The sequence below is a fragment of the Psammomys obesus genome, unplaced genomic scaffold (assembly GCF_907164565.1).
Source record: "Psammomys obesus unplaced genomic scaffold, mPsaObe1.curated_primary_1811, whole genome shotgun sequence".
In the NCBI taxonomy this organism is placed as follows: domain Eukaryota; kingdom Metazoa; phylum Chordata; class Mammalia; order Rodentia; family Muridae; genus Psammomys; species Psammomys obesus.
Window position 1 is genome coordinate 5,349,574 of NW_026596430.1, and position 24,002 is coordinate 5,373,575.

General features: G+C 46.9%; 2 protein-coding genes across 4 annotated transcripts in view; both read right to left on the reverse strand.

Moving 5' to 3' along the window:
- Sh2d4b (SH2 domain containing 4B) overlaps positions 1-4,614 on the reverse strand; it is an 85,663-nt gene extending 81,049 nt beyond the window's left edge. Inside the window, exon 1 of the mRNA XM_055597830.1 lies at positions 4,588-4,614. The gene's annotated coding sequence lies outside the window, so the exon portion shown is untranslated. The remainder of the gene's footprint in view (positions 1-4,587) is intronic.
- A 4,938-nt stretch (positions 4,615-9,552) lies between these two features.
- Positions 9,553-24,002, reverse strand: part of Tspan14 (tetraspanin 14) — a 61,476-nt gene continuing 47,026 nt past the window's right edge. For all 3 annotated transcript variants that reach the window (XM_055597845.1, XM_055597846.1, XM_055597847.1), the window contains 7 exons: positions 21,114-21,164; positions 19,240-19,386; positions 18,004-18,174; positions 16,067-16,192; positions 14,677-14,721; positions 12,490-12,609; positions 9,553-11,150 (listed from right to left, as the gene is read on the reverse strand). In XM_055597845.1, the coding sequence (XP_055453820.1) occupies positions 11,079-11,150; positions 12,490-12,609; positions 14,677-14,721; positions 16,067-16,192; positions 18,004-18,174; positions 19,240-19,386; positions 21,114-21,164 (732 nt within the window). In that variant the 3' untranslated portion in view covers positions 9,553-11,078. The remainder of the gene's footprint in view (positions 11,151-12,489; positions 12,610-14,676; positions 14,722-16,066; positions 16,193-18,003; positions 18,175-19,239; positions 19,387-21,113; positions 21,165-24,002) is intronic.

Here is a 24,002-nt window from a genome sequence, read left to right on the forward strand (position 1 = left end):
GCATAAACTTGTAATCCCAGCTCTGGAGAGACACAGAAAAGCAGATCCTTGAGGTTTGCTGACCAGACAGCCTGGCTTACTTGGGAAGTTCCAAGCCAGTGGAACAGCCTATCTCAAAAACAAGTTGTGTGTTAGGGGTGTGGGAGGTGATGGTTCAGAGGGTAAAGGCATTCATCCCCAGCTCGGACAAGCTGGATTCAATCTCCAGGACTCATAACATGGAAGAAGCCAACTCCCAAAGTTGTCCTTTGACCTCCATACACATTTTGTAGTGTGCATGCACCACACACACAGGAAGGAGGGAAGGAGGGAGGGGGGGAGGGAGGGAGGGAGGGGGGGAGGGAAACAGGGGGAGCAAAGCAAAGCTGAAGGCTGAAGCCAACCAGTCTTGCATGCAGCTGCATAGCCCACAGGTCTCCCAGACAGTCCTCTTTTATGACTCAGTTTCCTCGTCTGTACAAAGGTAAGCGTCACATCAGGTCACTTTTGTCCTCATTAGCTGGCTACAGTGAGTATGAGTAAGCCAGGCACATACAGTCACAGCGTGAGTTTGGGTCTTCTGATTCTCCATGGAGGGCCTGGCTCCTTGAAATGCTGAATTAAGATAATCAAGCATGGGCTGAGGTGACCATTTTTTTTTTTTTTTTTTTTTTTTTTTTTTTTTTTTTTGCTTGTTACTAACTGTGGATGCTGGCCTTCGAACTTCTTGCAGGGCAAAGGCCTGTGAGCAGTAGTAAAGAGTGGCCCATTGCAGAGACAAAGATGCCAACTGGCAACATTAAGACCCTCACTGTTTCCGCTGCCCCCAGAAAGTCCTATATTCCACTATTCTTACCTACATGGGAAGCCTGTGAACCACTTTTTTTTAGGTAGGCGTTAGCCCTGGGAAAAGAATGTGTACTGACCCCAGCTCCCCACTGTGGCTGGAATTTGGAGACCCAATTATCTTGTCATGGATGCTATAGAGGACAGGAAATGACACAAAGAAGCAGGAACTTGGGCCTTTCCTGATGCCATTTCCCCCAGGAAATCCTCCCAGCCTCCTGATTCAGTCATCTGACATGTTCTTGCTGGATGTAGGTTATACTGTTGAGAAGTGGTAATTCAACCCCTCTTTCTTTGCCTCATCGTGGGTAGCCAGAAACAGTGAAAGGATCCCTCTTTCCTAAAGAGGCATATCATATGCTCACAGGTGATCCTTTGTGCCTGCACCATCTTATGGAATAGGAAGCCCTGGGTCCTTGATGTAGAAGCACTACGGGGCTGGCTGTCGCCTTTCTATCTGGCATCTGACAGACATGGCCACCCCTGGCCTGCATCCACACTTCCTAAGCCATTCCTGGAGCCCCAATCCTGCTCATCAGAAAGCAATAGTCCATCTGATTTCCTCTCAACTGAGGCCCTTAAGCTACACTATGAGGGGATCTGCAGCCTTAGGCAGTCAGCAGGCTGTCCTGCAGACAGCCTCATAGGGCCCTTAATACTCAGTGATGACCAAGTACTCTGGTCCTGCCTAGTGCCTTTTTCAGCTACATAAGGGTCACACCCACAATTCAGATCCCACCAGACCCAGGCCACCCTGGCCAGAAGTGACAAGCTCTTTTCTTGCCTCAGAGAGGCTGAGAATTACAGTCAGCCTAACCCTCCAGGCCATGTTAGGAAGGCACAATCTAGGCCCTGCAGGATAGAGCAACCAGGAAAAAGCTACTGGTGTCCTCAACCCACCTGGGGTTTTATTTTTATTTTTTCCTCTAAAAAAGTTATCTTGTTTATATGTGAGGAAACAGAGGTGAATGGTGGATCCAACACTGAGGCCCAGGTCTCCCTAAGTCATGGCTTTGTACCCTATCTGTACCTTCCCACTTCATCCCATTTCCAGCTCTTATTTTCAGCTAGATAGTCTTTCCAGGCCCCTATTGCTGCACTCCAGCTGTACTTCTCAGTCAGATCTGCAACCAGGGAACCACCTGTCCCAACCTGAACACAGCCCCACACCTGGACCTGCATGTGAGGAAGCTGCTCATGGCCTCCAGGCTGGATCAGAGGCTCCATAAAGACAGAGCAGACCCATGGGCCTGGGCCTCAAGTTCTGCACAAAAGAAATCTACTTCACTTCCTTGAATCACAGACCTTGAGCACAGACTACCTGCATTTAAAGTTGGCCTCTCCTCTCCTCTCCTTTTGTGCACATAGCCAGACTTCTGCCAATCCCTAAAGGTGAGCCTGAGTTTTGAATGGTGAAACATGAGCCTAGTGCCTCTCTCTGTTCCTAACCAGCAACAAGGAGAGTAGGAGGTGGAGCCACAAAGTAGAAGCAGCCTCGGTCCTTGAGAGAGGGCAAACAGAGCATTGACAAGCCCACCTTCCAGTAGCCACCAGGGTCTATGAAAGCAGTAAGAAGTAAGCAAACCTTTTCCAAACCACTCAAATTTGAGGGGCATTTGTTTAGCAATTAATCTTCTCACTCAAATATATATGACAGCTTCCAAACTTATACACCAGTCACCTGAAACTTGAGCTCCACCAGATTGTCTGAGTCCATAAACCTGGTGGATTGGTGAATCCTGTTTTCTACAAGTTGTACAGTTAGATACTGAAGCTACTGGCATGAAGTTCACACTATAAGAACCATTGTCTTAATACCCAGTGTTGGAATTACTTCTCTATTTGCCAGGGACCAGGTACTCACTTTCTGACCTTTATTTTACTTTATGCTGTGTCAACAACTCCCTCCAAAACTTGCTGATTCCCTTTGATCTGTGATTGTTTCCCAAGAGTCAAAGTCGCCAGTAGGGAAGGAGAACAGTCCTTGGAGAGGAAATCCTGACTCTAAACCCAGTCATAACACTTCCCAGCTTCATGACATCCGAAAGTTCAGTCATCAGAATCCTCTTATATAAAAATGGAGAAGTTGTGTGTCTGTGTCCTCCTCCACCTACCACCTCAAAACTCAGGGACAATCATGAAAGAGGGGGACAGAAAGATTATGAGAAGCAAGGGTCAAGAAGGATCAGAAAGAGAAACTGTCTTTCGGACATGACTGGACCACTGTACTCATGAACTCAAAGCAGTTATGGTTGCCTGTACAAGACCAACATAAAATCAAGTCAACTAACACTCTAGCACGGTGGGAGGAGTCTACAAGCATCACCCCTTACTGAAGGGCTAGTCACAGCTAATGGCTTCTTCCCTCCAGAGTCAGCTTTCTTTGAGGGTTTCACTCCTGCATTGGAGTGGCCACAGACTGCTGGGAACAGCACAAATTGGACTAGGTGGGTTGATAAGAAGTGGGGAGGGGACCCGGGAGGAGTGAGAAGTAGCAGTGGAGATGATCAAAACACATTATATGGAATTATGAAACAATAAAAACATATTTTAAAATATATGCTTTTGTTGGTTCTAAGAATTACATTATAGGGGACGAAGAGAATTCACCAGCCAAAGGCTGGTAACTACCCCCACCCAGATTCTTAGAACATTCACTACAGATTCTATTTTGTTCTACCAAAGTCCTCACGTATCCACAGCTGCCAGGAAATTTTCTAACCTACAAAGAAAGCAGGAAAACATACCTAAAATGCAGCTATGTTAAAAAAGATTTCAACATTAGTGGTGCAAAGAGAAATTTGTAGGAAGAGTGCAGAAGGGTCAGGGAGAAGGGTGTTCAAGTGTCCCGAAGGGCATCAGAGTGAAGCAGAAGCAAATCTGGGGGCAACTTTCAGAACAGGTGATTTGACAAATATGGGAGAACCACTTTTTTTCTCAGAGTCCATATGATATAAATCTCACGCCTCAATTTGGCCACTGGTGGATGGATGGGATGAGGGCAGGTATAAGTGAGGGTGAGGTTTGGGCTGAAGGAGGATGAGTTCAGCAGTTTGGGATGTAGCAGCTGAGGTGTCTGCAGACATTCAGGAACTGTCACTCATGCCTGAGCCATACACACAAACAAGACCACCAGCACCCAAACACCCTCCATGGTGGTTGACCTGGGATGGCTGGACCACTAATCACCAGGTTCCACTTTTCACCATGAGTCAACAGTTCCTTTGGATAACCTGCCTGGGTCCTTTTAAAAGTGAGCTCTGCCAGATAGATGGTTACAAAGAAATATGAAGTAAATAAGTCTCTGGTTGTCACCAGTGAAAACCTGTGTCATTTAGGACACACACTAACAGCTGTGTCTGAATCTAGACTGTCATTACCGTTGAGGTATTTTACAGCTATGCAGAGCTAGTGTAGACTTTTTCTTATGGAAATATCCAAATGGGAGTCAGCAGATTACTTTTCAATTGGAAAACCATTTTAATATTACTTTACTCCACGTCGATTGATCCATCATTGTGATTTCTCCTTTGAATTGGTTGCTAATTTTTTCACCTCACTCAACCAATGAACTAAAATTAAAAAAAAAAAAAAAAACAAAAAAACAAAAAAAAAAAACACTTTGTATGTGCTAATCTATATTTATGTGTCCTTAACATAGCATGGGAAGGACCGTTGCCTGCTGAAGATGAAAAGACTCACCTGAGTCCATGAAACAAAAACCCACCATTTGTTCATTCCCGTGGAGGCTTCCTCACATACCTTCAGGGATAGGTGCTCAGTCCCTCCAAGAGGCCACTCCAGTGCTTTCCATGTAGGCCCCAGTTGTACTGACTGAACCAACAAGAACAGATCTAAAAGGAGATAACATCGTAATTCTATTCACCTTGCTGAAATGATGACTGTGTAGGCCCACAGGGGAAAATGCATAAACCTATAATCTGGGCTTCTGCACAAGTGCACAAGGCTGGCGTGGCTGGGCTTGAGGAGGATGGCACAGGGTCAATAATGAAACTAAGCTGCAGCCACGGGTAAGAGGACAGCAAATCCCCACTGCTTAGAAGACAGCCAATCCCCATTGCTTAAAGGACAGCCAATCCCCATTGCTTCTAGAAAAAGAAAATCACACCCACCTGACTTTTGCTGACTCTCAAGTTTTTTCCCCACATTTTCATTCCAGATTTTCTCCAAACCCAGGAAAGCACACAGGAGGTTATTCCCTGGTTTCTTAGTGAGCCTGGTTATTCACGGAATGGGAGGACATGCTTTCCCACTGGAGGCGAGGAGCATGTTGGGAACCCACTTCTCAGGGCCTGTCCTCCCTACCAGGAGGAGGAACAGATGGGGTCTGTCAACCATGAAAATGTGATGACCCAGTTTTCAAAACACAGTTTGCACCAGGCTGTACAACTACACCAACATTCCAGCTCTTTTTTCTGTCTACTCTAGACTCCTCTAGGCTTCTTATTCATCTTGGGCTCCAAAGTACCCCTGGGTAGGGCTTGGGGGTTCAGCGGCAACTTCTTTACTTGTGTAGGCTTCTGGAAGAATCCATACTCCAGTAAGACCAAGTGGCCCCATCCTCATACACTACCCTTATAGCACAGAAATCAAACAGATCTTGAGCTCCAAAGTCCTGCTGAGGTTCCCAGCAAACTTCAAAGACTCATCCCTGAAGCGACAGAGATGTGACTGCTTTGTTTCTGCTTACCCCAGGAATCTGTGTGACATTCATCGTGGGTAGCTCAGCTGGTGAAGATGTAGCTTCAGGTGAACATGCTTATGTTAAATGTTAAAACAACTTCACCTACCTCATCTCATTTAAGCCTTGAAATGCCACAAGGGATGGCCACTACCATCTCCATGTTATAAAAAAGAAATATGGCAACTGGGGGCATTGACCCACGCACCAGTACAAAGCAGTGATCAGGCCCAGCACGATAAACACACATATACACGTTAAAACCCTATTAAGTGATTTGAATAACAAATATTGCAGTTTGTTTTTTCCCTTTGTGCATATGCATATCTAGCTACAAAGTAGACACAACCTGTGTATGACTGTGGATGTAGTTATAGCACATCACACACATGAAGGTCAGAAGACAGCCTCTAGTGTTGGTCCTCCACTCCCACCTTGAGACAGGAGCTCTTTATTATTCTTCCACTGAACAGGCCAGACGAGCTGACTCACAAGCTTCCTGGGATTTTCCTGTCTACATCTTGCATGTCTTGGTAGGGGTAGTGGGATTACAGACATTTATGCAAATGCAAGTCTTCAATGTTTACACAAAAAAAGCCCCTTTATTCACAGCACCTCTCACCAACCTATACTGCAGGGGGGTTTTGTTTGTTTTGTTTTGAAATAAACATCTTAAGAGTAATGAAAGGAGGATAAGGGGAAGTTAGCAGCATTCCCAGCATTTGTGTTCTATCGTACAGGGTTATTTCCTAACATGTGACTGAAGCTGAATGAGCAGTCATGGGGGTAGTATGACCTTCCCTTCTTCACTTTATACCAAGATGAGCCATCATAGAGGCTAGAGGCTGACCCTTCCCTCAGTCTCCAGTGATGGGAGACACTGTGGCAGGCAGTGAAAAGGAAACCAGAAACTGCTGACATCACTGAGCCACTTGGGTCACACCAACTCTGAAACTCACTCCGCCTCTGAACTTTCCAGTTTCAGGAGCCAAAACCCTCCATTGTTCAGGTTGGTTTAATGGGGTTTTCTGTTACCTGGAGCTGCAAACATAATCCCCTGGATAGCAACATCTACTTACTTGTGGCATGACCCTACATTAGATAGCTTGGCCAAGTAAATGCACAATAGATCAATATGTTAAAAGAACCACAAAAAGCTGCAAAAAATGACTCCCATTTGAATGAAGACCCAAAGACATTTTTCTGGATGTATCCTTAAGAGTGGTTGTCTTTGGGCAAAAGAAAACATACTTCTCACTTTACTCTCTACTTAGTCAGCTTCTACTTATGTTTAAAAAAAATAAAATAAAATAAAATTTAAAAGTTTCAGGTAACAAATATGATAATTTAGTTTGGTAGTCATTAAGCTATATTTTTGAAGCCCCTGCTGGGATATGAGGTACAGAATATAGAAGAAAGCCAAGTGAGAAATAATTGTTTCAGAGCTTTGCAGGGGATACTTGTGTCCTTCCATTCCAAAACCAGCATCTGCCACTGGCAGATCAATCCCAAAACCCTAGAACAGTATCCACTTAAGGGAATTCTTTAATTCTTTCTCCCAAAATGAAAATTTAGCCCCAGGGTTTTAAAAGATATGTTTTTAAAAGATATGTTTATCATATGAGTAATTTGCTTGTCTGTATGTATATGCATCACATGTGTGCCTCATGTCCACAGATATCAGAAGAGCTTGTTGGATCCCTTGGAACAGGAGTCATGCGTGCTTGTGAGCCATCACGTGGGTACTGGGAGGCAAACTTGGGTCCTTTGGGAGAGCAATAAATGCTCTTAATTGCTAAGCCATTACTTCTACTCCAGCCCCAAGTCTTATAATGCTCATCTGACATTTTTCAGCTCCCTGGAGATACCAAAAGTAACTGACCAAAGGAACATCCCCTTTACATGTCTTTGAGGATAAAAGACAGATCTTGCACACTATAAAAAATAAGCTCAGCTCAAAGGGCTGGCCGGCATCCCTCTGGGCCACATCAACATATAAGTAACTCAATTAAAACCATGATGAAGGGTAGAGTATTCCCAAGATTCAAGGCTGACAAAGTGGTACCATGGTCCTCAAGGACAGAGAAATGTAATGCTGGAACAAAGGCCCAGCCACAGTCATATAAACACTGTATCCCTCACTTATCAGAGTTGAGGAATTTCAACCAATTCCTCTATCTCTGAGGCGATTCAAGTGGCCCCATGAAGAGACTGAGGTTTCCTCCCTCTGCTGAGGAGCCCTACAACAGCAGCAGCCTGCAATGCTATCTCAGAGGACTCCGAACTGTCTCTCAGAAAAGAAAGTGTCTGATCCTGCACTTCTCAGCACAGAAAATCCATCGAAAAGCTTACCTGTGAATGACAGCTCTGGCCCTTCCCAGCAACCGCACTTTGGGAAAGCAAGTATTTCACATAGACCAGAGAGCAGTTTGTTGACTGAACACAGTGCTACCTCAGCTTGGGTCTTAGAAAAATGAATCCAGTGTCTACTGCCAGAGCTGCCAGATAGGGCAGTGCCCATACTCCTTGGTGGAACACTTTTTTATTTAGTATCCAGTCCAGCTAGAGAAGGGAACCTACACTCTGTCTTTTCCAAATACCTGTGCTAGAAGACCCTCGAGGACTGGCTGGATCCATCCTGGGCTAAAGCTACATTGAGGGAATACACGGCTGGCAGCCTGCCCTCTGTTCTTGCTGCAGGTCCAGGCGCTAAGTCAGGGCCTACAGGATGCAGCACTTCTAAACCCCTCCTGATAACTTATCTTTCTCTGAGACTTGCGTTTTGGGCCCGATATGGCTCCCTCAAAACTGTTCTGGGAACCAAATGAGTTTGTTAACTTACATTCTCTGAGCACTTCTTCCATTCCTGGAAGATTTTGTTTACTAATTTGTCATGTTAGGTAGGTAGGGACACTGTGTCGGGCTTCTCGGGGAGCAAAGCAGCTGGTTTTTCTGCCTAGCTCAGGACTCAGCCCTGTGCAGGCTTGCAGCCTGCCAAGGAGGGCAGGAACAACCGAGGTTTGTGGGCACCCAGGAGTATCACAAGTAGTGTGCCATCCCTTTGAAGCAGGGACGCTGCAGAGGGCAGTGCAATGTTAGGTGCCACAGTGGTCGAGGGTGGTTAAGCACTGGTCATGTGGAGAACGGAGGGTGGGAGACAGGAAAGGCCCAGTGACCCAGGTCGAAAGCTGCCTGGGAAAAGGATGGCAGATTCCTAAGGAGAGGCTGACAGAGGGACAAGGGACAGACAAGAGCCTTAGAGATTGAAGGAAGAACAGGGTGTGCAGGGATCACAAACTGGCTCATCAGCCCAAGAGGAACAGAGAGTGGGTGCTCAGGGCAGGCCAGGATATGTTTCAGACACTGATTACCCTGATCTTCCACTGTTTTATCGTTTAGCCACATGGGATGGACTGACATAGCCCCATTTTAAAAATTAACTCATGAATAAACTTCATCCTAAGCAGGGACATGTGACACGGGGAAAGACTCCAGATGGGCCTGGTTTGTAAGTCTATGTGAATAGTTAGTTGAATAGTAAGAGGGGCAGGAAGCCCTTGGTGTCAACATGCCAGCAGGGAGTGTCTGCAATCACGACTGCCTCCAGTAGGGCTAGTCATCTACCCTACCAACTGTAGATCACCAGTATATCCAGTAAAAGCAGCTCATGCAGCAGTGTCCTCTCTGGAACCATGGTCCCTGCGCACTTTTGCCTAGATGGGCAGTATGATCAGGGTTAGATCAAGATAACTGAGAACAATCCTTTCCTGAGTCCTAGAGAGAAAGTTTTCCATTTGATGGTTATAGCTGAGGGTGCCAAAGCCTAACAATTACAGGGTACATGGGAGAGATACGTGGAATCTGTAAGGATGTGCACACGATGGCTTGACTTAACCACTGGGTTTCTGTACCACCCAGTCACACACGCTGAAAGGTCAGCTCAGTGGCTCAATTTATCACCAAAATGCTTAAAGCTTTTTTTAATAGTGATTCCAAACAAACAAAAAAAGACTCAAACAACAGCATTAATATAAAGATATATTCCATAAAAGAGTTTGGCAGGTCAAAGAGAAGCATCACACTTCCTAAAAACACAAGCATTCTTCTTCCTCTAGTCTATAGAGAATTACTTAAAAAATTATAACATCATCATCATCATCATCATCATCATCATCGTGAACACACACCCACCAGTATCACCAGTATACACCACACTAGAATGTACACTTCGGCAAGTAACTGAAGGTAGCACTCAATCCCTGAACAGTAAGGACAGATACAAGCTATAGAGAAGCATTAGAGTAGCCCAGCCCAAGGTGGACAGATGCCCAGCATGCCTTGGGAATATCCAGTACGTAAGACAGACATCATTTTCAAGAGCAGCCCCAGCATAGCACTGACAGTGAACACGGCATCTGGGTGAGTTAGAAACAAGATGTGCTGAGCCTTCATACGGCACCTGGTGTCTGTGGCTCACCAGGGCCTGGCTGCAGAAGTTTTGCCCTCCAGGGACAGCACACTTTGGGCCACTAGCTAGCTTTATGTGGTCATGAGAGGAACCCAGTTTCCAGCTGGCAATCAGGAACTGGGGCTCCCTGGAGGGCAGTAGGGAGAAAGGGTCAATCAGGATTCAAGTTCTGGTGACCATTTCAGTAGCACCGAGACCAGAAGACAATGAAGCCAAGCAGTGCATGGAGGGAATGTGGAACAGAGGGAAAAGCTGTCAAGCTGGTTCTTGAGACACTCGGGGAACTAAAAAGGACAGCTTTGTCCCAGACACTGGGTAAGGCTGCTGAGAAAAAGAATGCCAGAGAGAAGAGGCTATGAAGACATGGTGATGGAACACTCTTACCCCTATAAATAAACTATTTACACGCCTTAACAACAGGAGAGCTGGCCCTCAGCAGGGCTTAATGCTATGGAGAAACAAGGCTGTTCTACCCTGGGAAAGCAGTGCATGTTTGGAAGGCAGTGGTGAGGTGCTTCCCTAGGACCGGTTATGGCTGGCTCAGGCATACTTCACATGGACATGGCTGAGGTTCCTGCAAATCCCTGGCACGTTTGCACCACTACGAACCCTGCTGGCATGAGGGGGACCACTGGACTACTTATCCTTCCCCATGCTTCTTGAATGGAGCCAGAAGCCTGTCCTCAACCTGCTGATCCCATAGGAATGCTCTACCCACAGCAAGTAATAGGTGAGCATATACCGAAGCCTCACTGAGCAGGTAGGGGACTGCAGATGCTCTTGGGCTCCAAGAGGGCCATCAAGCCTTCTGGGCAGCCTTGGAGCCATTTGTCCTCAGAGTTACTACTCCACATGAAGACACATTCTGTCTCAGGTCAAAACCCTTCAGAGATGCCATGTCAAGCCTGGGCAGACGAGTAGAGGCCTCGGTCTTCTGCACCAGCAAGAAGAAACAGAGATGTCACATCAAACTGATGCCGAAGACTGAGGTCTTGCTGTGGGTGGCTATGTTGACTTCTCCTGCTGGACAGTGAAAGGCTTGACCTCCACATGTGGCTCAGCTCCGTTTGCTGCCTCTGCTTCTCAGAAGTGATGACCTGCCTTCACTGCCTCGATGTCTGAGATCAGGGTCCTCGCCAGAAAGATGCCAAAGATCTGAAACCAAAGCCAAAGGTCAGTGGCCCAAAACGGGGGCAAGAAGCAGAGATGAGCCGTTTGAGACAGCTTACATGGACTCCCTCACCTACCTTACCAGGTCAAGGGCAACATGAGAGCAAAGCTTGAACAAGTGGCAAAGAATGACCCACCTCATGGAAAATGAGCCCCAGGGTAAGCTGTTGCATCCCTCATGCATGAAAGAGGTCAAAAAAGGCACCACAGACCAAAACAGATGCTCAGCCTCTCCCCAAGGAATGAACATGCCACATACCAGGTAGGACCCACTCACTTGAGCCTAGGTCAAACTGAAAAATAGCACCAATGGTTCCAAATTGGCCACCCTGTCAGCCTGATTCCCAAGGGAATAATCTCCCAGCCATAACCCTGATTTTGGTAGACACATCCTGACCTTAGCAGACAGGAATGTCATGAGGAAAAGGGTGAGGTTTTTCTACCTAAACAGACCAACAGAACCTCGGTAACCTTTGGAAATGTGCTTGGTTTTTATTTTTATTTTTGTTTTGTTTTGTTTGTTTCCCCCCCCCTCCTTAAGTTCTGTTTCACAACTGAAACCAGTTTCTCTGAAGTCTTATTGCCCTTCTCTCTAGTCTCTGTAGTCACTTAACACAATGACAGAGTAAAGAATAAAGACGAGTGGTGTGGCTGCAGCCAGGTCCACCCAGTCACCTCTTCAAAGCAGAACTGCCTCACTTGTGCTCTCTATACAAGCACAGCCTCCACTGTCCCAGGAGTTGTTCAGTGGCAGCCAGTGCCTCTTCTACATGGGCCATAGTAAAACTGACAGTCTCCCTGATATAACTGGGTTCTTATCTTTTTCTAGATTTTCCTGTGGGCACCAGGCACCCAATCACCCCTGGGCCACCAAAGGCAGTGGGTCAGAAGGGGCTCTGTAGTGACAGAAGACTCCAGGAAGCCCAGCCAGGGGACTGAGGACAAGGAAGTTCTGGGATAACTGCCCCAGCTAATAAGTTACCTCCCATTCTAGAGCTTCTGATACTTCCATCTACTACAAGGGAAGGACCCCAGAGTAGTGACAGTTACTGGCCATGCACTCCAATCCCCTGACCAACACACAGGCCATTCCACATAAAGCCTACTAGGCTCTCTAGAGAGGGTTTCATCTATCTGCCCTAAATGGCTCTCCTTTTAGGCAGCAGCCTATGGGGTCAGAGGAGCCACAGCACATCCCAGGCCCACCCTCCAACACAGGTACTGGTAACATCATGCTATGCATACATATACATGTGCCCAGCCTTGGACATCCTATTGCCTAGGCCAGACTCCTTCACAGCAGACCATGTGTAAAGGGCCATACCTGCAGCAGTGAGATGGCAATGAAAACACCAGCCACAATGTAGATGTTCCTGGGGAGCCAGCCTTCCAGAGCCTGGATGCATCCTTTTGTAAAGATGAACTCATCCCACTTGCTCTTCAGCTGCAGGGAAACAGTATAGTGGCCTCAGCCTGAGCACAGACAATCCTTGCCCTACCCTAAGACAGCCTGGCTCTGTATGGGGCAGAGCAAAGCTCGGCATGTGGACAGCGGTCTGGGGAGGCAGAGTGAGGACCACAGAGCAAACCTTGCAAAAAAGAAACATAATCCAAATTCAGTCTGGGCCCCTCCCAGGGCATGTGGCTGTACTGTTTAACTAAAGGCTCTCTCAGGGCCAAAGATAAACTCACTCTGCATCTCCACACCTAGAGATGAGAGGGCACCTGCAGCCTAGAGGAAAAAATATATGTCTCTTAAGGTAGAGATGTAGAAATGGGATTCCAAGCATTCTCAATCAAGGAAGTTGGCAGAAGAAAGGACTTTAAGGTTGTATCGCCTACTGGTAAGCTTGGTTCTGGGAGACATTCAGCCAGATCCCCTTTTCCCAATCCTAAGGAAAATCAGTATTTGGGGATGCTGTCCCAGTACACATTCCACTCTTACTATCTCATAAGTGGCAATCAGCCCCAGTTTCTTCACCATCAAATCCCTGCATGTCAACAGGGATGAAGCATCAGTTCACGTTAGTGGCATTATGGGATGCACTGTGCCATCAATGCTCACTGCACTGAAATCCTAATGTCCTGAACCTTAGAGTGTGACTGGATTTGGGACAGGTCTTTACAGAGGTGACTAAGTTAAAATGAGGCTATCAGGGTACAGTCTCATCAACTGTCCATACACGGCCATATTCAGAAGTAAACATGAGAGAGGAGAGCTGTACAGGCTTGGAAGCCAGTCCTGGAACAGGTCCATCCCAAGCAGCCGCAGGAGTCAACTCAGCTGGCAGCTTGCTCTTGGACTTCTAAGTTCCAGAATTGTGAGAAAAGAAATGTCTGCCACGTCAACTTCCCAGTCTTTACATTTTGTCATGGCTGCCCCACATGGCAATGAAATTCCCAACAGGAAAGTTAGGTTTCATACAGATGCATCTATCTGACTGCTTGGGATGCTACAACAAAGTGCCATAGTGACCTAACATGACAGCAATTTCTTTCTTATCTCTATGGAATGTTAAGCCTAACACTAAGGCACTGGCAGATTAAGTGTCTGGTTCTGCATTCTGGTTAAATGGTATCTTCCAACTTAACTTTTATATGCTGGAAGAGGCCAAAAGCTCTTGCAACCCCCCTTCTCTCTTTCTTTTTAATTAATTTACATGTGTAAGCATTCTGTCTGCAGGTATGTCTGCACACCCCTTGCATGCAGTGCTTGTAGAGGCCAGAAGGTGTTGTCCAGCCTCTGAAACTGGAGTTACTTACGGACAGCTTGAGACACTGAATGTGTGCTAGGAACCAAAACTGGGTCCTCTACAATAGCAACAGGTGCTCTTTTCCTAAGCCATCTCTCCAAGCCATCTTGGGCCTTTTAAAAAGGGCAGTGATCTCAGTCATGGGGGTTCTGCCTTCACTGGGGACTGATTGGGTTTCCCTTCTGGGAAGAAAAACCATTCAACCCACAACAGCCTGTTCCTGTGAACTACGGTCAATGAAAGATCAACTGTCCTGGTGTCCGTGGTTAAGAAGGGGGATGTCTACATTGCCTGACACCTTTCCATTTCACAACAGCAGCCACCCACAACACCAAAACCCACCAGAGAATGGACTACAGTGGGGGGTGGGAGTGTCTTTCTGGTTACCTTCTTATATCCAAGCCCTCACTCCTATGTTGTGAAAGAAGCCTTGGATTTTGAGCCCCACACTATGCCCAAGCACCTTCATCACGTCCATATGGAAGCTGGAGCTAGTCGAACACCCCACAGACTTTATCCTTAATTGCAGTGCAATAGGTAACTCTCAGCTTCTGTCACCAGTCCCACAATAATTCGCATGCAGTGATGGGCTTAGTGATATTATAGTCACAGGGCTTTAAATCTAGTTTGCATGCGTGTGTGTGTGTATGTATACATGTGTGTCTGTGTGCATGGACATACTTTTGCTAAAGCAGGAACTGAGACCACAGACTAAAACCTAAGAAACAGTCCTTGAAGCTGTGTGTTGGTGTGCTTACCTGAATCCTGACGTCATAGCCACACTGTGTGTTCACGACTTTTTGCTGTAGAAAAAGCAGAACATTTAGTCACTCTTTTCCTGTCAAAAACTTGGTGGTAGAAGGCACTAGAAAAAAAAAAAATCACAATCCAGTGCCAGGAAGCACCTGTGGAAATTCCAGCACAGCTCTGCACATTATACCCTGTGGTCAACTGCCAGCTCCCTTCCAGCCAGCACAGGAGCCGCTGCTGTGGTAGTTCAGCAGCAAATGCCATAGACACAGGTGCAGAACCAGGACTCACTCTGCCTTATACACAAGAGCACAGACCTGGAGAGCACACAATCAATCAGGCATGGCTATAGTTCCAGAAAACTAAGGACACTGGAATCTAAATTTCACACCAGTTCTCATACATCACAAAATAAGGTCAGATGCAGAATGTCCCCAAAGACTTGGTCCCCAGGGTATTGCTATGGGAAGGTGGTGGAGTCTTTAGGAGATGAAGCCTAGGAGGAAGCTCTTAGGTCACTAGGGATGTGTCCTGGAAGAAAACAATGGGATTCTGCTTTGCTCTTTAGCCATGTGGTGGGTAGCCTTGCCTGCGGTGTAGTCTTTGCTGTCTCCAGCAGATACCACAGATTTGAAAGCATCCAACACCACGAGCCAGCTAACTCTTCTTCAATCCTAGGGATTAAAGTTAGGACCTCTTGCTTGCCGCTAAGTCCCACAAACCTTTCCTCAGAGGGTTTGTTATAGTGATGCAAAACTGACTACCACAACCACTGAAAAGTAATTTAAAAGCATTCTTGGCTCACAGAACATACACTGCAACAAGCCAAATCCTAGCCTTGGGCTACGTTTTGTCAGCCTTGATGCTTACAGATGCCATTACACCCGCTACACTCTCTGCACCCAACACTTGCTACACTGGTGTATTTCAAATATTCCTGGACACCTCAGACACCACTGGGTAACCTCAGCAAAACGGACTCTCCTGGACCAAGAATCCTGCCCAGGTAATAAGAGGGAAGGCTTGCTTCTCAGAGACTGTGACTAGGCACCACAGGGCTGTGCAAAAACTTGTGCAGGACGGATCTTTGCTCAGGCAAAACGTAGTCTTTCTTCCTTGGTTACCCAAAGTGCTCAATTTCCAGAAGCCCAATGACTTAGGCCTAAGACTAGGAATGAAAGCAGGTGAAAAAAGGGCTAGAAAATAATTAACCATGGAGCTGCTGTACTCCCACCCCACATGGTGATGTGTAACCTCACAACTCCTGTGAGTATACTCTGCAGAAAAAGTATAAAAGGGGGCGGGACCAGGGGTGGTGGTGGAGGGAGTGGTGGGAAAGCAACACACTCCATCAGTGTGCTGAAAGGCTGCTGGGCTGCGGAGGGGACGTATACTCACTGCAGGATCTGGCACGCAGCAGGAGAAGGGTACTCCACATTTCTCTCGGCTGTAGCTGGCACCACTGCAGTTGAAGTAGACATTGAGGTCCCAGTCTTCAGGGCCATAAGCCCCACAGCACTGATTCTGAAATCACAAAAGCCAAGAACTGCATGAGGAGTGCCAGGTAGCTCACCCACCACAAGGTGAATCTGGATGTTCCCATCTACCAGAGACACCAAGGCCAACAAAGACACTGAATGATGCCAACATATGGGACTCCTTTAAGAAGGAAAAAGATATGCATCTCCACTATGCAACCAAGTCTAGCTCACAGCACCTGTTTCAGTTACTCCTTGGCAGAGCCCACCCAAACTACAACCCCTCCCTGATAAAGGCCTTTTGATGTAGTACTCTCCTAGCCCAAATAACACTGCTGTGTTACAGACCTTTCGCTAAAATAAATGGTCACATTGGCCTTAGTTACCTTTCTGGCCTTTTATATAAAGCAGGTGCTAAATATCTCCAACAAGGGTGATTTGTGACTTGGATGAACAGCAACTCATTAAACTTGATCTGGAGTCTATATGGTGCAGCTGACAAAAACCACTCCTCAGCCTACAAACGAGTGGTATCAAGCACACTAAGAACATCACTGTAACTACAGCAGCCTAGTCACAGCAGGTCTCAGAAGCCAAAACAGAGGCCAGCAGGAACCTCTGCCTCCCTCACACTCTACTTTCTAGTGAAATTCAAATCTTCCCTATCCCTACTCCTCCACTATGAAAGATGCTTTAATGAATTAATGACTAATGTTTCCATCCCAAACCCTAGAACTCACTGGATCCCTCTTTAGTTTTAGAAGAAGAGGAGCTGGGCATAGTAGAGAAAAAAACATTCCTTTAATTCCAATAATCAGGAGGTCGAGGCTTGCAAGCTTGAGGGCAGCTCGAGCTACAGAGCAAGATCTTATATCACCTGTCTCAAAAAGAGATAGATGGGTGGCAGGGAAGACATCCCTTAGGAAAGAGGAGGAGAAAGTATCAGAAACTAGCAAACCCAATGCTGACTGAGCACAAAAGAAAGAAACTGGACAAACAAAAGGCAGCAAGGCCATCCAAAGGGGCCAGAGTGCCAGATTGTCCCAAGTCAGTAACAATACACAGAAGACTCTCTGATCTTATAAACAGATTTTTCTAGACCCCATGTTACATGCAACAGGGTAAACAGGCTGGGGTTAATATCGGTCAGTTATTTTTAGTGCTTTCTGGTTTATTTTATCTTTGGAACCAAGTGTTCCATAGAAAAGACATTTCAGAAGCCAGGTTACTAGGAGAGGAATATCAAACATGCCACTGCGCCAGGGAGTGGATTCATCCCAGGGGCTGGAGTGGCCACTGATTCAAGCTTCCAGGTAGGTACAGCTGCAGGCAAGGGGAAGGAGCAAGAAGGCTCAGGGACACAGTCTGAGCCTGACTATCCAATCACCTGGGGAAGAAAGTTCCAAAGAGGTCAAATTCCTCCATCTGGAGAAGGCTTTCCCTAGGCAGTTTGTCAAACAGGAAGGAGAAAAGGCCCAGAGAAGAAGGGCACAGGAATAGCTCCTGCAGTGAGTTACAAGCCTACGGGAGGAGCCCTATCCTCTATATCCCCTCTACATTCGAGGGCCCCAGATCTGGGGAGAATTATGACTAGCCACAGGGCCACTAAGGAAGACTAGACCCAGAAGGGAGGAACGGGTTGTAGGAGATAGACTTCTCTGCCTAATCCAAATGCTGAGGGAGCTCAAACTGCCATGCCAGCAGGCCAGCAAAGTAGAGGCAGAATGGCATGCTCCATACCTCCTGCCATGTTGTAGCGGAAAGCCCACTCTGAGGGAAGGCCTCATTCCCATCTCAGCTGCAGGGTGCCTCAGGCTGACCAGAGGCAGGAAAGGGAAGGTCAGGGGCAGAGCTTACGGCTTTCTGAAGGGAGTCGATGAGGTTCTGCAGGTCAATGTCATCCCGATAGGACTTGATGTTGCTCTCAAAGAATTCCCGGAACCGATCCCTCACCCAGTCCTGGAACAGAAAGGCCAGCACAGCTACGGCCAGTTCCAGGAAGAAGATGAGCACAATGGCCCCACAGAACTGCATGGGCACAAGAAGAGAGGTGGAATTAGCCATCAGCACTCTGGCAGACCCACTTACCTGACCTGACCCAGAACCACCACCTGCTGGGGTATTTCGCCTCCTCTGTAACTAGGATTCATCACTATTACCACTACATATGGCACAGTTGGTAACTGAGAGGAGTGAAGAGGGGGACAAAGCTCCAAGCCACCACTTCCTAGGAGGGAGCCCTCATCCCTCTCTCCCTACCCTGATGGCAGTGGTGACATTCTATTGGGATTCATGCAGCCACTGGGAAACAGATGAAGCTTTGCACATGGCCTGAAGGGTCTATGTTAGGATACTTAAAGCTTTGCCACATCCTGGATGTGAAAGAACCTTTCCAAGAAAACCAGAGAAAAATTGCAAGCATGCACAAATGTGCACACAGCCTGCTCACGTGGATGTGAGATACAGAACACAGTATCATTAAGGGGGAGGAGATCTAGGAAAAGGTGTGTGCTCTGCTTTTCAAATAAAGAAAGCTTGACCTAATAAACTCAACAAATAATAGATCATGAAGAAAATAAAATTGTTTTCCTCACCAGGTGCTATTTAATTTTAACTGAATACATTAAAAATGAAGTTGTATCTAAATATAAAACTAAGCTTTTAGTAACTCGTGATTCTGCCAGAAAATGAAAATAAAGAATTCTTCTTTGCACATCCAACAGATTCACATCTAGGAAGAGGGAAAAGATTTCTTAATGCTATTGGCAACATGTTTTATTATAGAAAGGGCAAAGCTGAGCAGCAAATAATCCTTTTAGAACTTCTAAGGGCAGCTATAAAGCAAAAGAGGTGGCATGCACCCTGCAATCAGCTGGCAACTCCCATGGGAGAGGAGGGGTTCACAGGAAACCCCACTCTCCGAGGGTGAGGAGCCATCATTTCAGTTTTTCTCCCTAAAATCTTCCCTCCAGTGAGAGAGCAGGTTCAGAGGATTGTTCCTTACTTCTACTGCTGGACCAGAAAATGGATGTGAACAGCAGGTCTAGCCCATCGCATCCAGTACCTCCCACCCTCAAATCCAGGACCACTCACAAACTTGAGGAGGCAGATGTTCTCCCGTAGGGCTCCCACACAGCCTGCAAATCCCAGTGTGAACATCACCACGCCCACCATCAAGACCAGCACCACAGGGTCGATTCCATGCAACCGGGTCACCTTTGTGAGGTCGGACAGCACACCCTGGAAGAGGCAGAGAATAAAAGGCAGCAGTGTCCTTAGGATGGAGTTAAGGCCCTGGGGGCAAGCTATGTCAGCAGCTGAACCGAGGGGCCTGCTTCACAAGGCAAGTCCAGTCATCAAGAGCCAGGCTAGATGCGATGGGCTAGATGTACTGCCCACCTCCTAGAGCCCCTGCATATATTGTCCTTGTCCACCATAGTTCCCAGGTATTCTCCATGAAGTTCCTGGTCCATACTGAAGTGGGAAGAGGAGGGGTATTCCTGAGAGCCCAGACCCAGATTCCTGCATGGCCTGTAGGATACCTTGCCCAGGCCTCAGAGGAGGGGAGTCCTATGAGCTATGGTCAAACTGACTAAAAGCAACTTCATAATGAACATTTTGAGGAGACATCCCCAGCAAGGGTAGATAAAGACAGTGTTGCTCATAGAACTTTCTATGATGGAGGCATTCGTTAGCACTAACCAAAGAGAACCACTGGCTGTACTTGCAATAAAATACAGTTGGTTTATCATTTTTATTTCAATACAATAGTCAGAGATGGGAGAGATGGCTCAACAGGCAAAGGTACTGTTTAATCCCCAAGACCCACATGGTGGAAGGAGAACACAAACCTACTCCTGTAGGTTGTTTTTTCACTTTTATTCATGCATATACATACACTGCCCTCCAAAAGCAGTAAAATTTAAAAAAATACATGCAGTTATGTCACCAGTGGCAATCACAACAGATAGATTCTGTGATACTCAAAGAAAAAAGGTAAGAGCTGCCAAATCAGGCAGCTGTGCAGCCAACTCCAGGATAAGGGCTCAAGCCTGCTGCAGTCCCAAATATAGCCACACAGTGGCACTGTTAGGCATGGCTGTTGCTTCCAGGTCACTGGGACAGACACTGTACTCCAGCTTTTGCCATCAGCAGTTCACAGGTGGCATTCAAATCCTTGAAAGGCACCCAGGCTCAAGGACAGACCTCATTCTGCTCCTAAGACCATCACAGGAAAGCTCACAGAACAAAGTACGCTGCTTCCTTTTTCTGGAAGCAAGTGTAGTAGGTTCCACCACAGGAACAGGGGTTCTTCAGTTTCCTGGTCCCCCCTTGCTCCTCCTTCCTCTAACAATTCCAGCACTCACCACCTAAGGTTCTATCATTAACCTATCATGGGGTAAGTGAGGTCAGTACCATGACTCCACCTTGCCCCTGGAGCTCTGACCCTTTAGAATAGCAACTGCTCCCTTACCTAGCTGCCTGGCTTCCCCTCCCTCACACTCTGGCAAGCAGCATACAGGTGCTTAAAGATTCACCTTATGCCCCAGAGAGCCCAGGGGCACATAACCAGGACAAGCACTTCAGGAGTAAGCATGACTGCTCAGGGACCTGCTCACTTGTTCCCAGAGGTACGGACAGGGTCTAGGAGGCAGCCCCAGCCCTGCCTTGGGCACAGCTGCCACGTCCTGGGGTTACTTGGGGCTTCTGAGAACAGGAGGAAAACACCTCTATACTCACAGAGCTTAAAATCTCCAACCTAACTCCTCCATATTGGCCTAACCATCCATGACCTCTGGGAGCCGAGCCAACCTCAGAGGCACATTCTTTCTGAGGGTTAAAGCTACAAACCTTTCTCTGCACAGTTATTGCCTACTGAACAGCTAGAGGAGGGAACAATTCAAGTCCAATGGCTCTGGGTCTGGCTGCCTGGTAACTGGGGGCCCAGTGGGAGAGGTTCCACTTACCTTTTCGCTCCATGCCCACAGCCCGACTCCAAGGAAGACAACTCCAGCCAACTGAGCAGGGGTACAGGGAGGAAGAGAAGAGAAAAATAAGGTCAGAAACCAACACTAAAATAAACTATACATCCTAGCTGGGTGCTCCAGTCTCCTGCCCAAGATGGCATTCAAATCCTGCAGATGACAGGAGCCCTCTACACCGAGAAAGGGACAGGGAGACTGCAGATAACAAGCACCTACCTCTCACAAATGACTGACAGCTGGTTTCTACCCCAGACAGACCAGAGAGCAAAGGTAGAGGTCCTGAGATCAGTCCACATGAGACAGCCTCATGCTGACAGGACACTGGTTCCTTTCTTCCTACCCAACTCTCACCCTCACCTCACTTCAGTGTGCTACCAGTGTGCATGTTGCACTTCTGATGACTACCAGAGCTGAGACCTCTGGCCCTGTATGGATCCGACCAGCTGCAAGGCAAGGCTATAGAGGAAAGCACAATCTAAGACCACCTGTTCCCACATCTCAACCCCACAGCCCAGTATTCAGACCTCACACACAGACAAACAGCTACTCAGGTCATTCACTGACTGGATTGGGGTCTCCTCATCCCAACTAAACAGAGCATGAGACACACATGTGCCCGGGAAATACAAGGGTTTTACTGATGAATTGAGGTAAACTCTTTTAAGCAGAAGAAAGGCACTGTAATCCCAACCTCCCTCCTACACTATAAAGCCAAGAGAGCAGGACTCACCCAAATGAACCACAGGGTCCTAAAGCAGAGATATTCTTTTCTTTATAAAACTAAACACCCCATGCTCTGCAAATGGAGCTGCCTTCAGTGTTATTATGTTATTTAAGCATCTTGGGCCCTGTGGACAAGTTCCCTGAGCTACCCCATACCACACTGGTTTCTTGGTAGATAAGGTCTTTCTTTTTCTTCTCCTGGATGCCACATACAGCTACATCCTCTCCCTACTTTCAGTTTCACAGTGGCATGGGAAGAAAAACTAATAGGCCTCTCTACTCTTCTCTTATAAGGCCTCTGACTTTCTTTTCTTTTAACAAAGTGAGACCTTTTTCTCATCTGACTTCATCAGAAGTTGTCACTTATTGGTCATTCCTCCACATTCAACCAGGTTCAGAGACACCGAGCACACATGGCTATCTTCACACTTGCCTGCTGCTTGTCCTTCCCTTACAGACCCCACTAAATATGGTAAACCTCATGGTTCAGTCAAAGACCCTTGGAGCAGTTAGGGGGACCCAGGATTCATACATATTTAAATACTGCCTACACCCATGATCTTCCCCAACTCACACCTACCATCCCCTTGTGGTCTCCAAGGACCCAGCCTGCTCCTCCCAAGCTCCCTTTCCATCATTAAACATCGCCACCATCTGCCCACTAGCCATTTAGGAGAAAACCCACAAGAGGAAAAAGGCTTCACATTCACCAACTGGACCATCTGCCTGTTTTATCTTTAAAACATAAGAGTGTGCATGCCCAGTTTTCTTCCTGGTTCTCAGCTCACCTCTGTCCATAATCCACATCTTCCAAGGCTGGCAAAAAACTGGAACCATCGTTTAAAAATCCACTATCAAGTGATAGCCACATGACTGGCCTTAAAGCCCCAGTACATACCAAAATTCTCAGATCCTCAAAGCCTGGTGAGTAATGTACACACATCCTCTCTAAGCTCTAGACTACTTACATCACCGAATATAATGTAAGCACTGTGTAAAATAGCTGTTCTTTGTATTGTTTAGGGAATGATAGGGGAGAAAAAAAAAGTCTTCTGCTTGTTACAGTTTCTACAGTGTCTTCTCTCCTGGCTGGGTGAATTCAGATGCAGAGCTGCCAGTAACTAAACATGACTATGATCAGGACACTCTGCTCCTCCAAACTCTCCAGTGACTTCCCCTCACACAAGGGATAAAAGTAAGATTCCACCAGAGCCCACCATTCCCTGGCCTAGAAGGTGTTTCCTCTGCAGCAGTTCCTGGTTTCCTCCCTTCACATCATCTAGCTCTCCTCCTGAGATGTCCATCTTTGCCATCCTGCGTAAAGCGGTTCCCTGTCCATCACTCAGAACTAAATAATTTTGGCTTGGGTCTCCTTGTGACCCTGATCCTAAACCAAATGGACTCTTCCTACCTTCTAGCCATGCTCTCTAAGGACAAAGGTATCTGTCTGCTCAGAGCTGTAACCCATTCATGTAGAGCAGGATGGTGCAGAGTAGGGTCCATGTGAGAACCCCACCAGGGCTTCAAGACTAGAAGGCCCCAAGCCTAGGCTTCTTCCCAGTTCTTTTTAGGCATACTGCTGGGTCTCACTCACTCCTGAGGGCCGGGCAAGAGTCAACCATGAATTGGGGCATATACAGAATTGGGGCAAAAAAGCTGGAAGGTACCTGACACTACTGCCACCCAACATTCCCATTTAAAACCCAGCCTGCCTAACCACTTGCAACAGTCCACTCACCTCTGGTACCATGTGGACAGCTGAAAGAAAGCTGTCTTAAAACATTCGATCCATGGCACTAAGAACTTCCCTTTCTTCCCCACTCTCCCCCACAGTATCCCATTTACCCCGGCCCCCCAGCATTAAATCAGCCTTAAAGACTTAAAGTAACTTTGGTGTTCCTGAACCCATGGCTGAGGTGTTTTGTTTGTTCATTTGTTTAAGACAGGGTCTCTCTATAAAGTCCTGGCTGCCCTAGAATTTGCTATGTAAACCAGGTTGGTCTTGAACTGATTGAGATCCTTCTGCCTCTGCCTCTAGAGTACAGAATAAAGGCATTAATAGATGTCATTAAAGTGTTCACCACCACATCCACCCTTGAGGTGCTGTTTTAATTCTTCCCTGGGGAAACTAAACAGAAAGATGTTCGC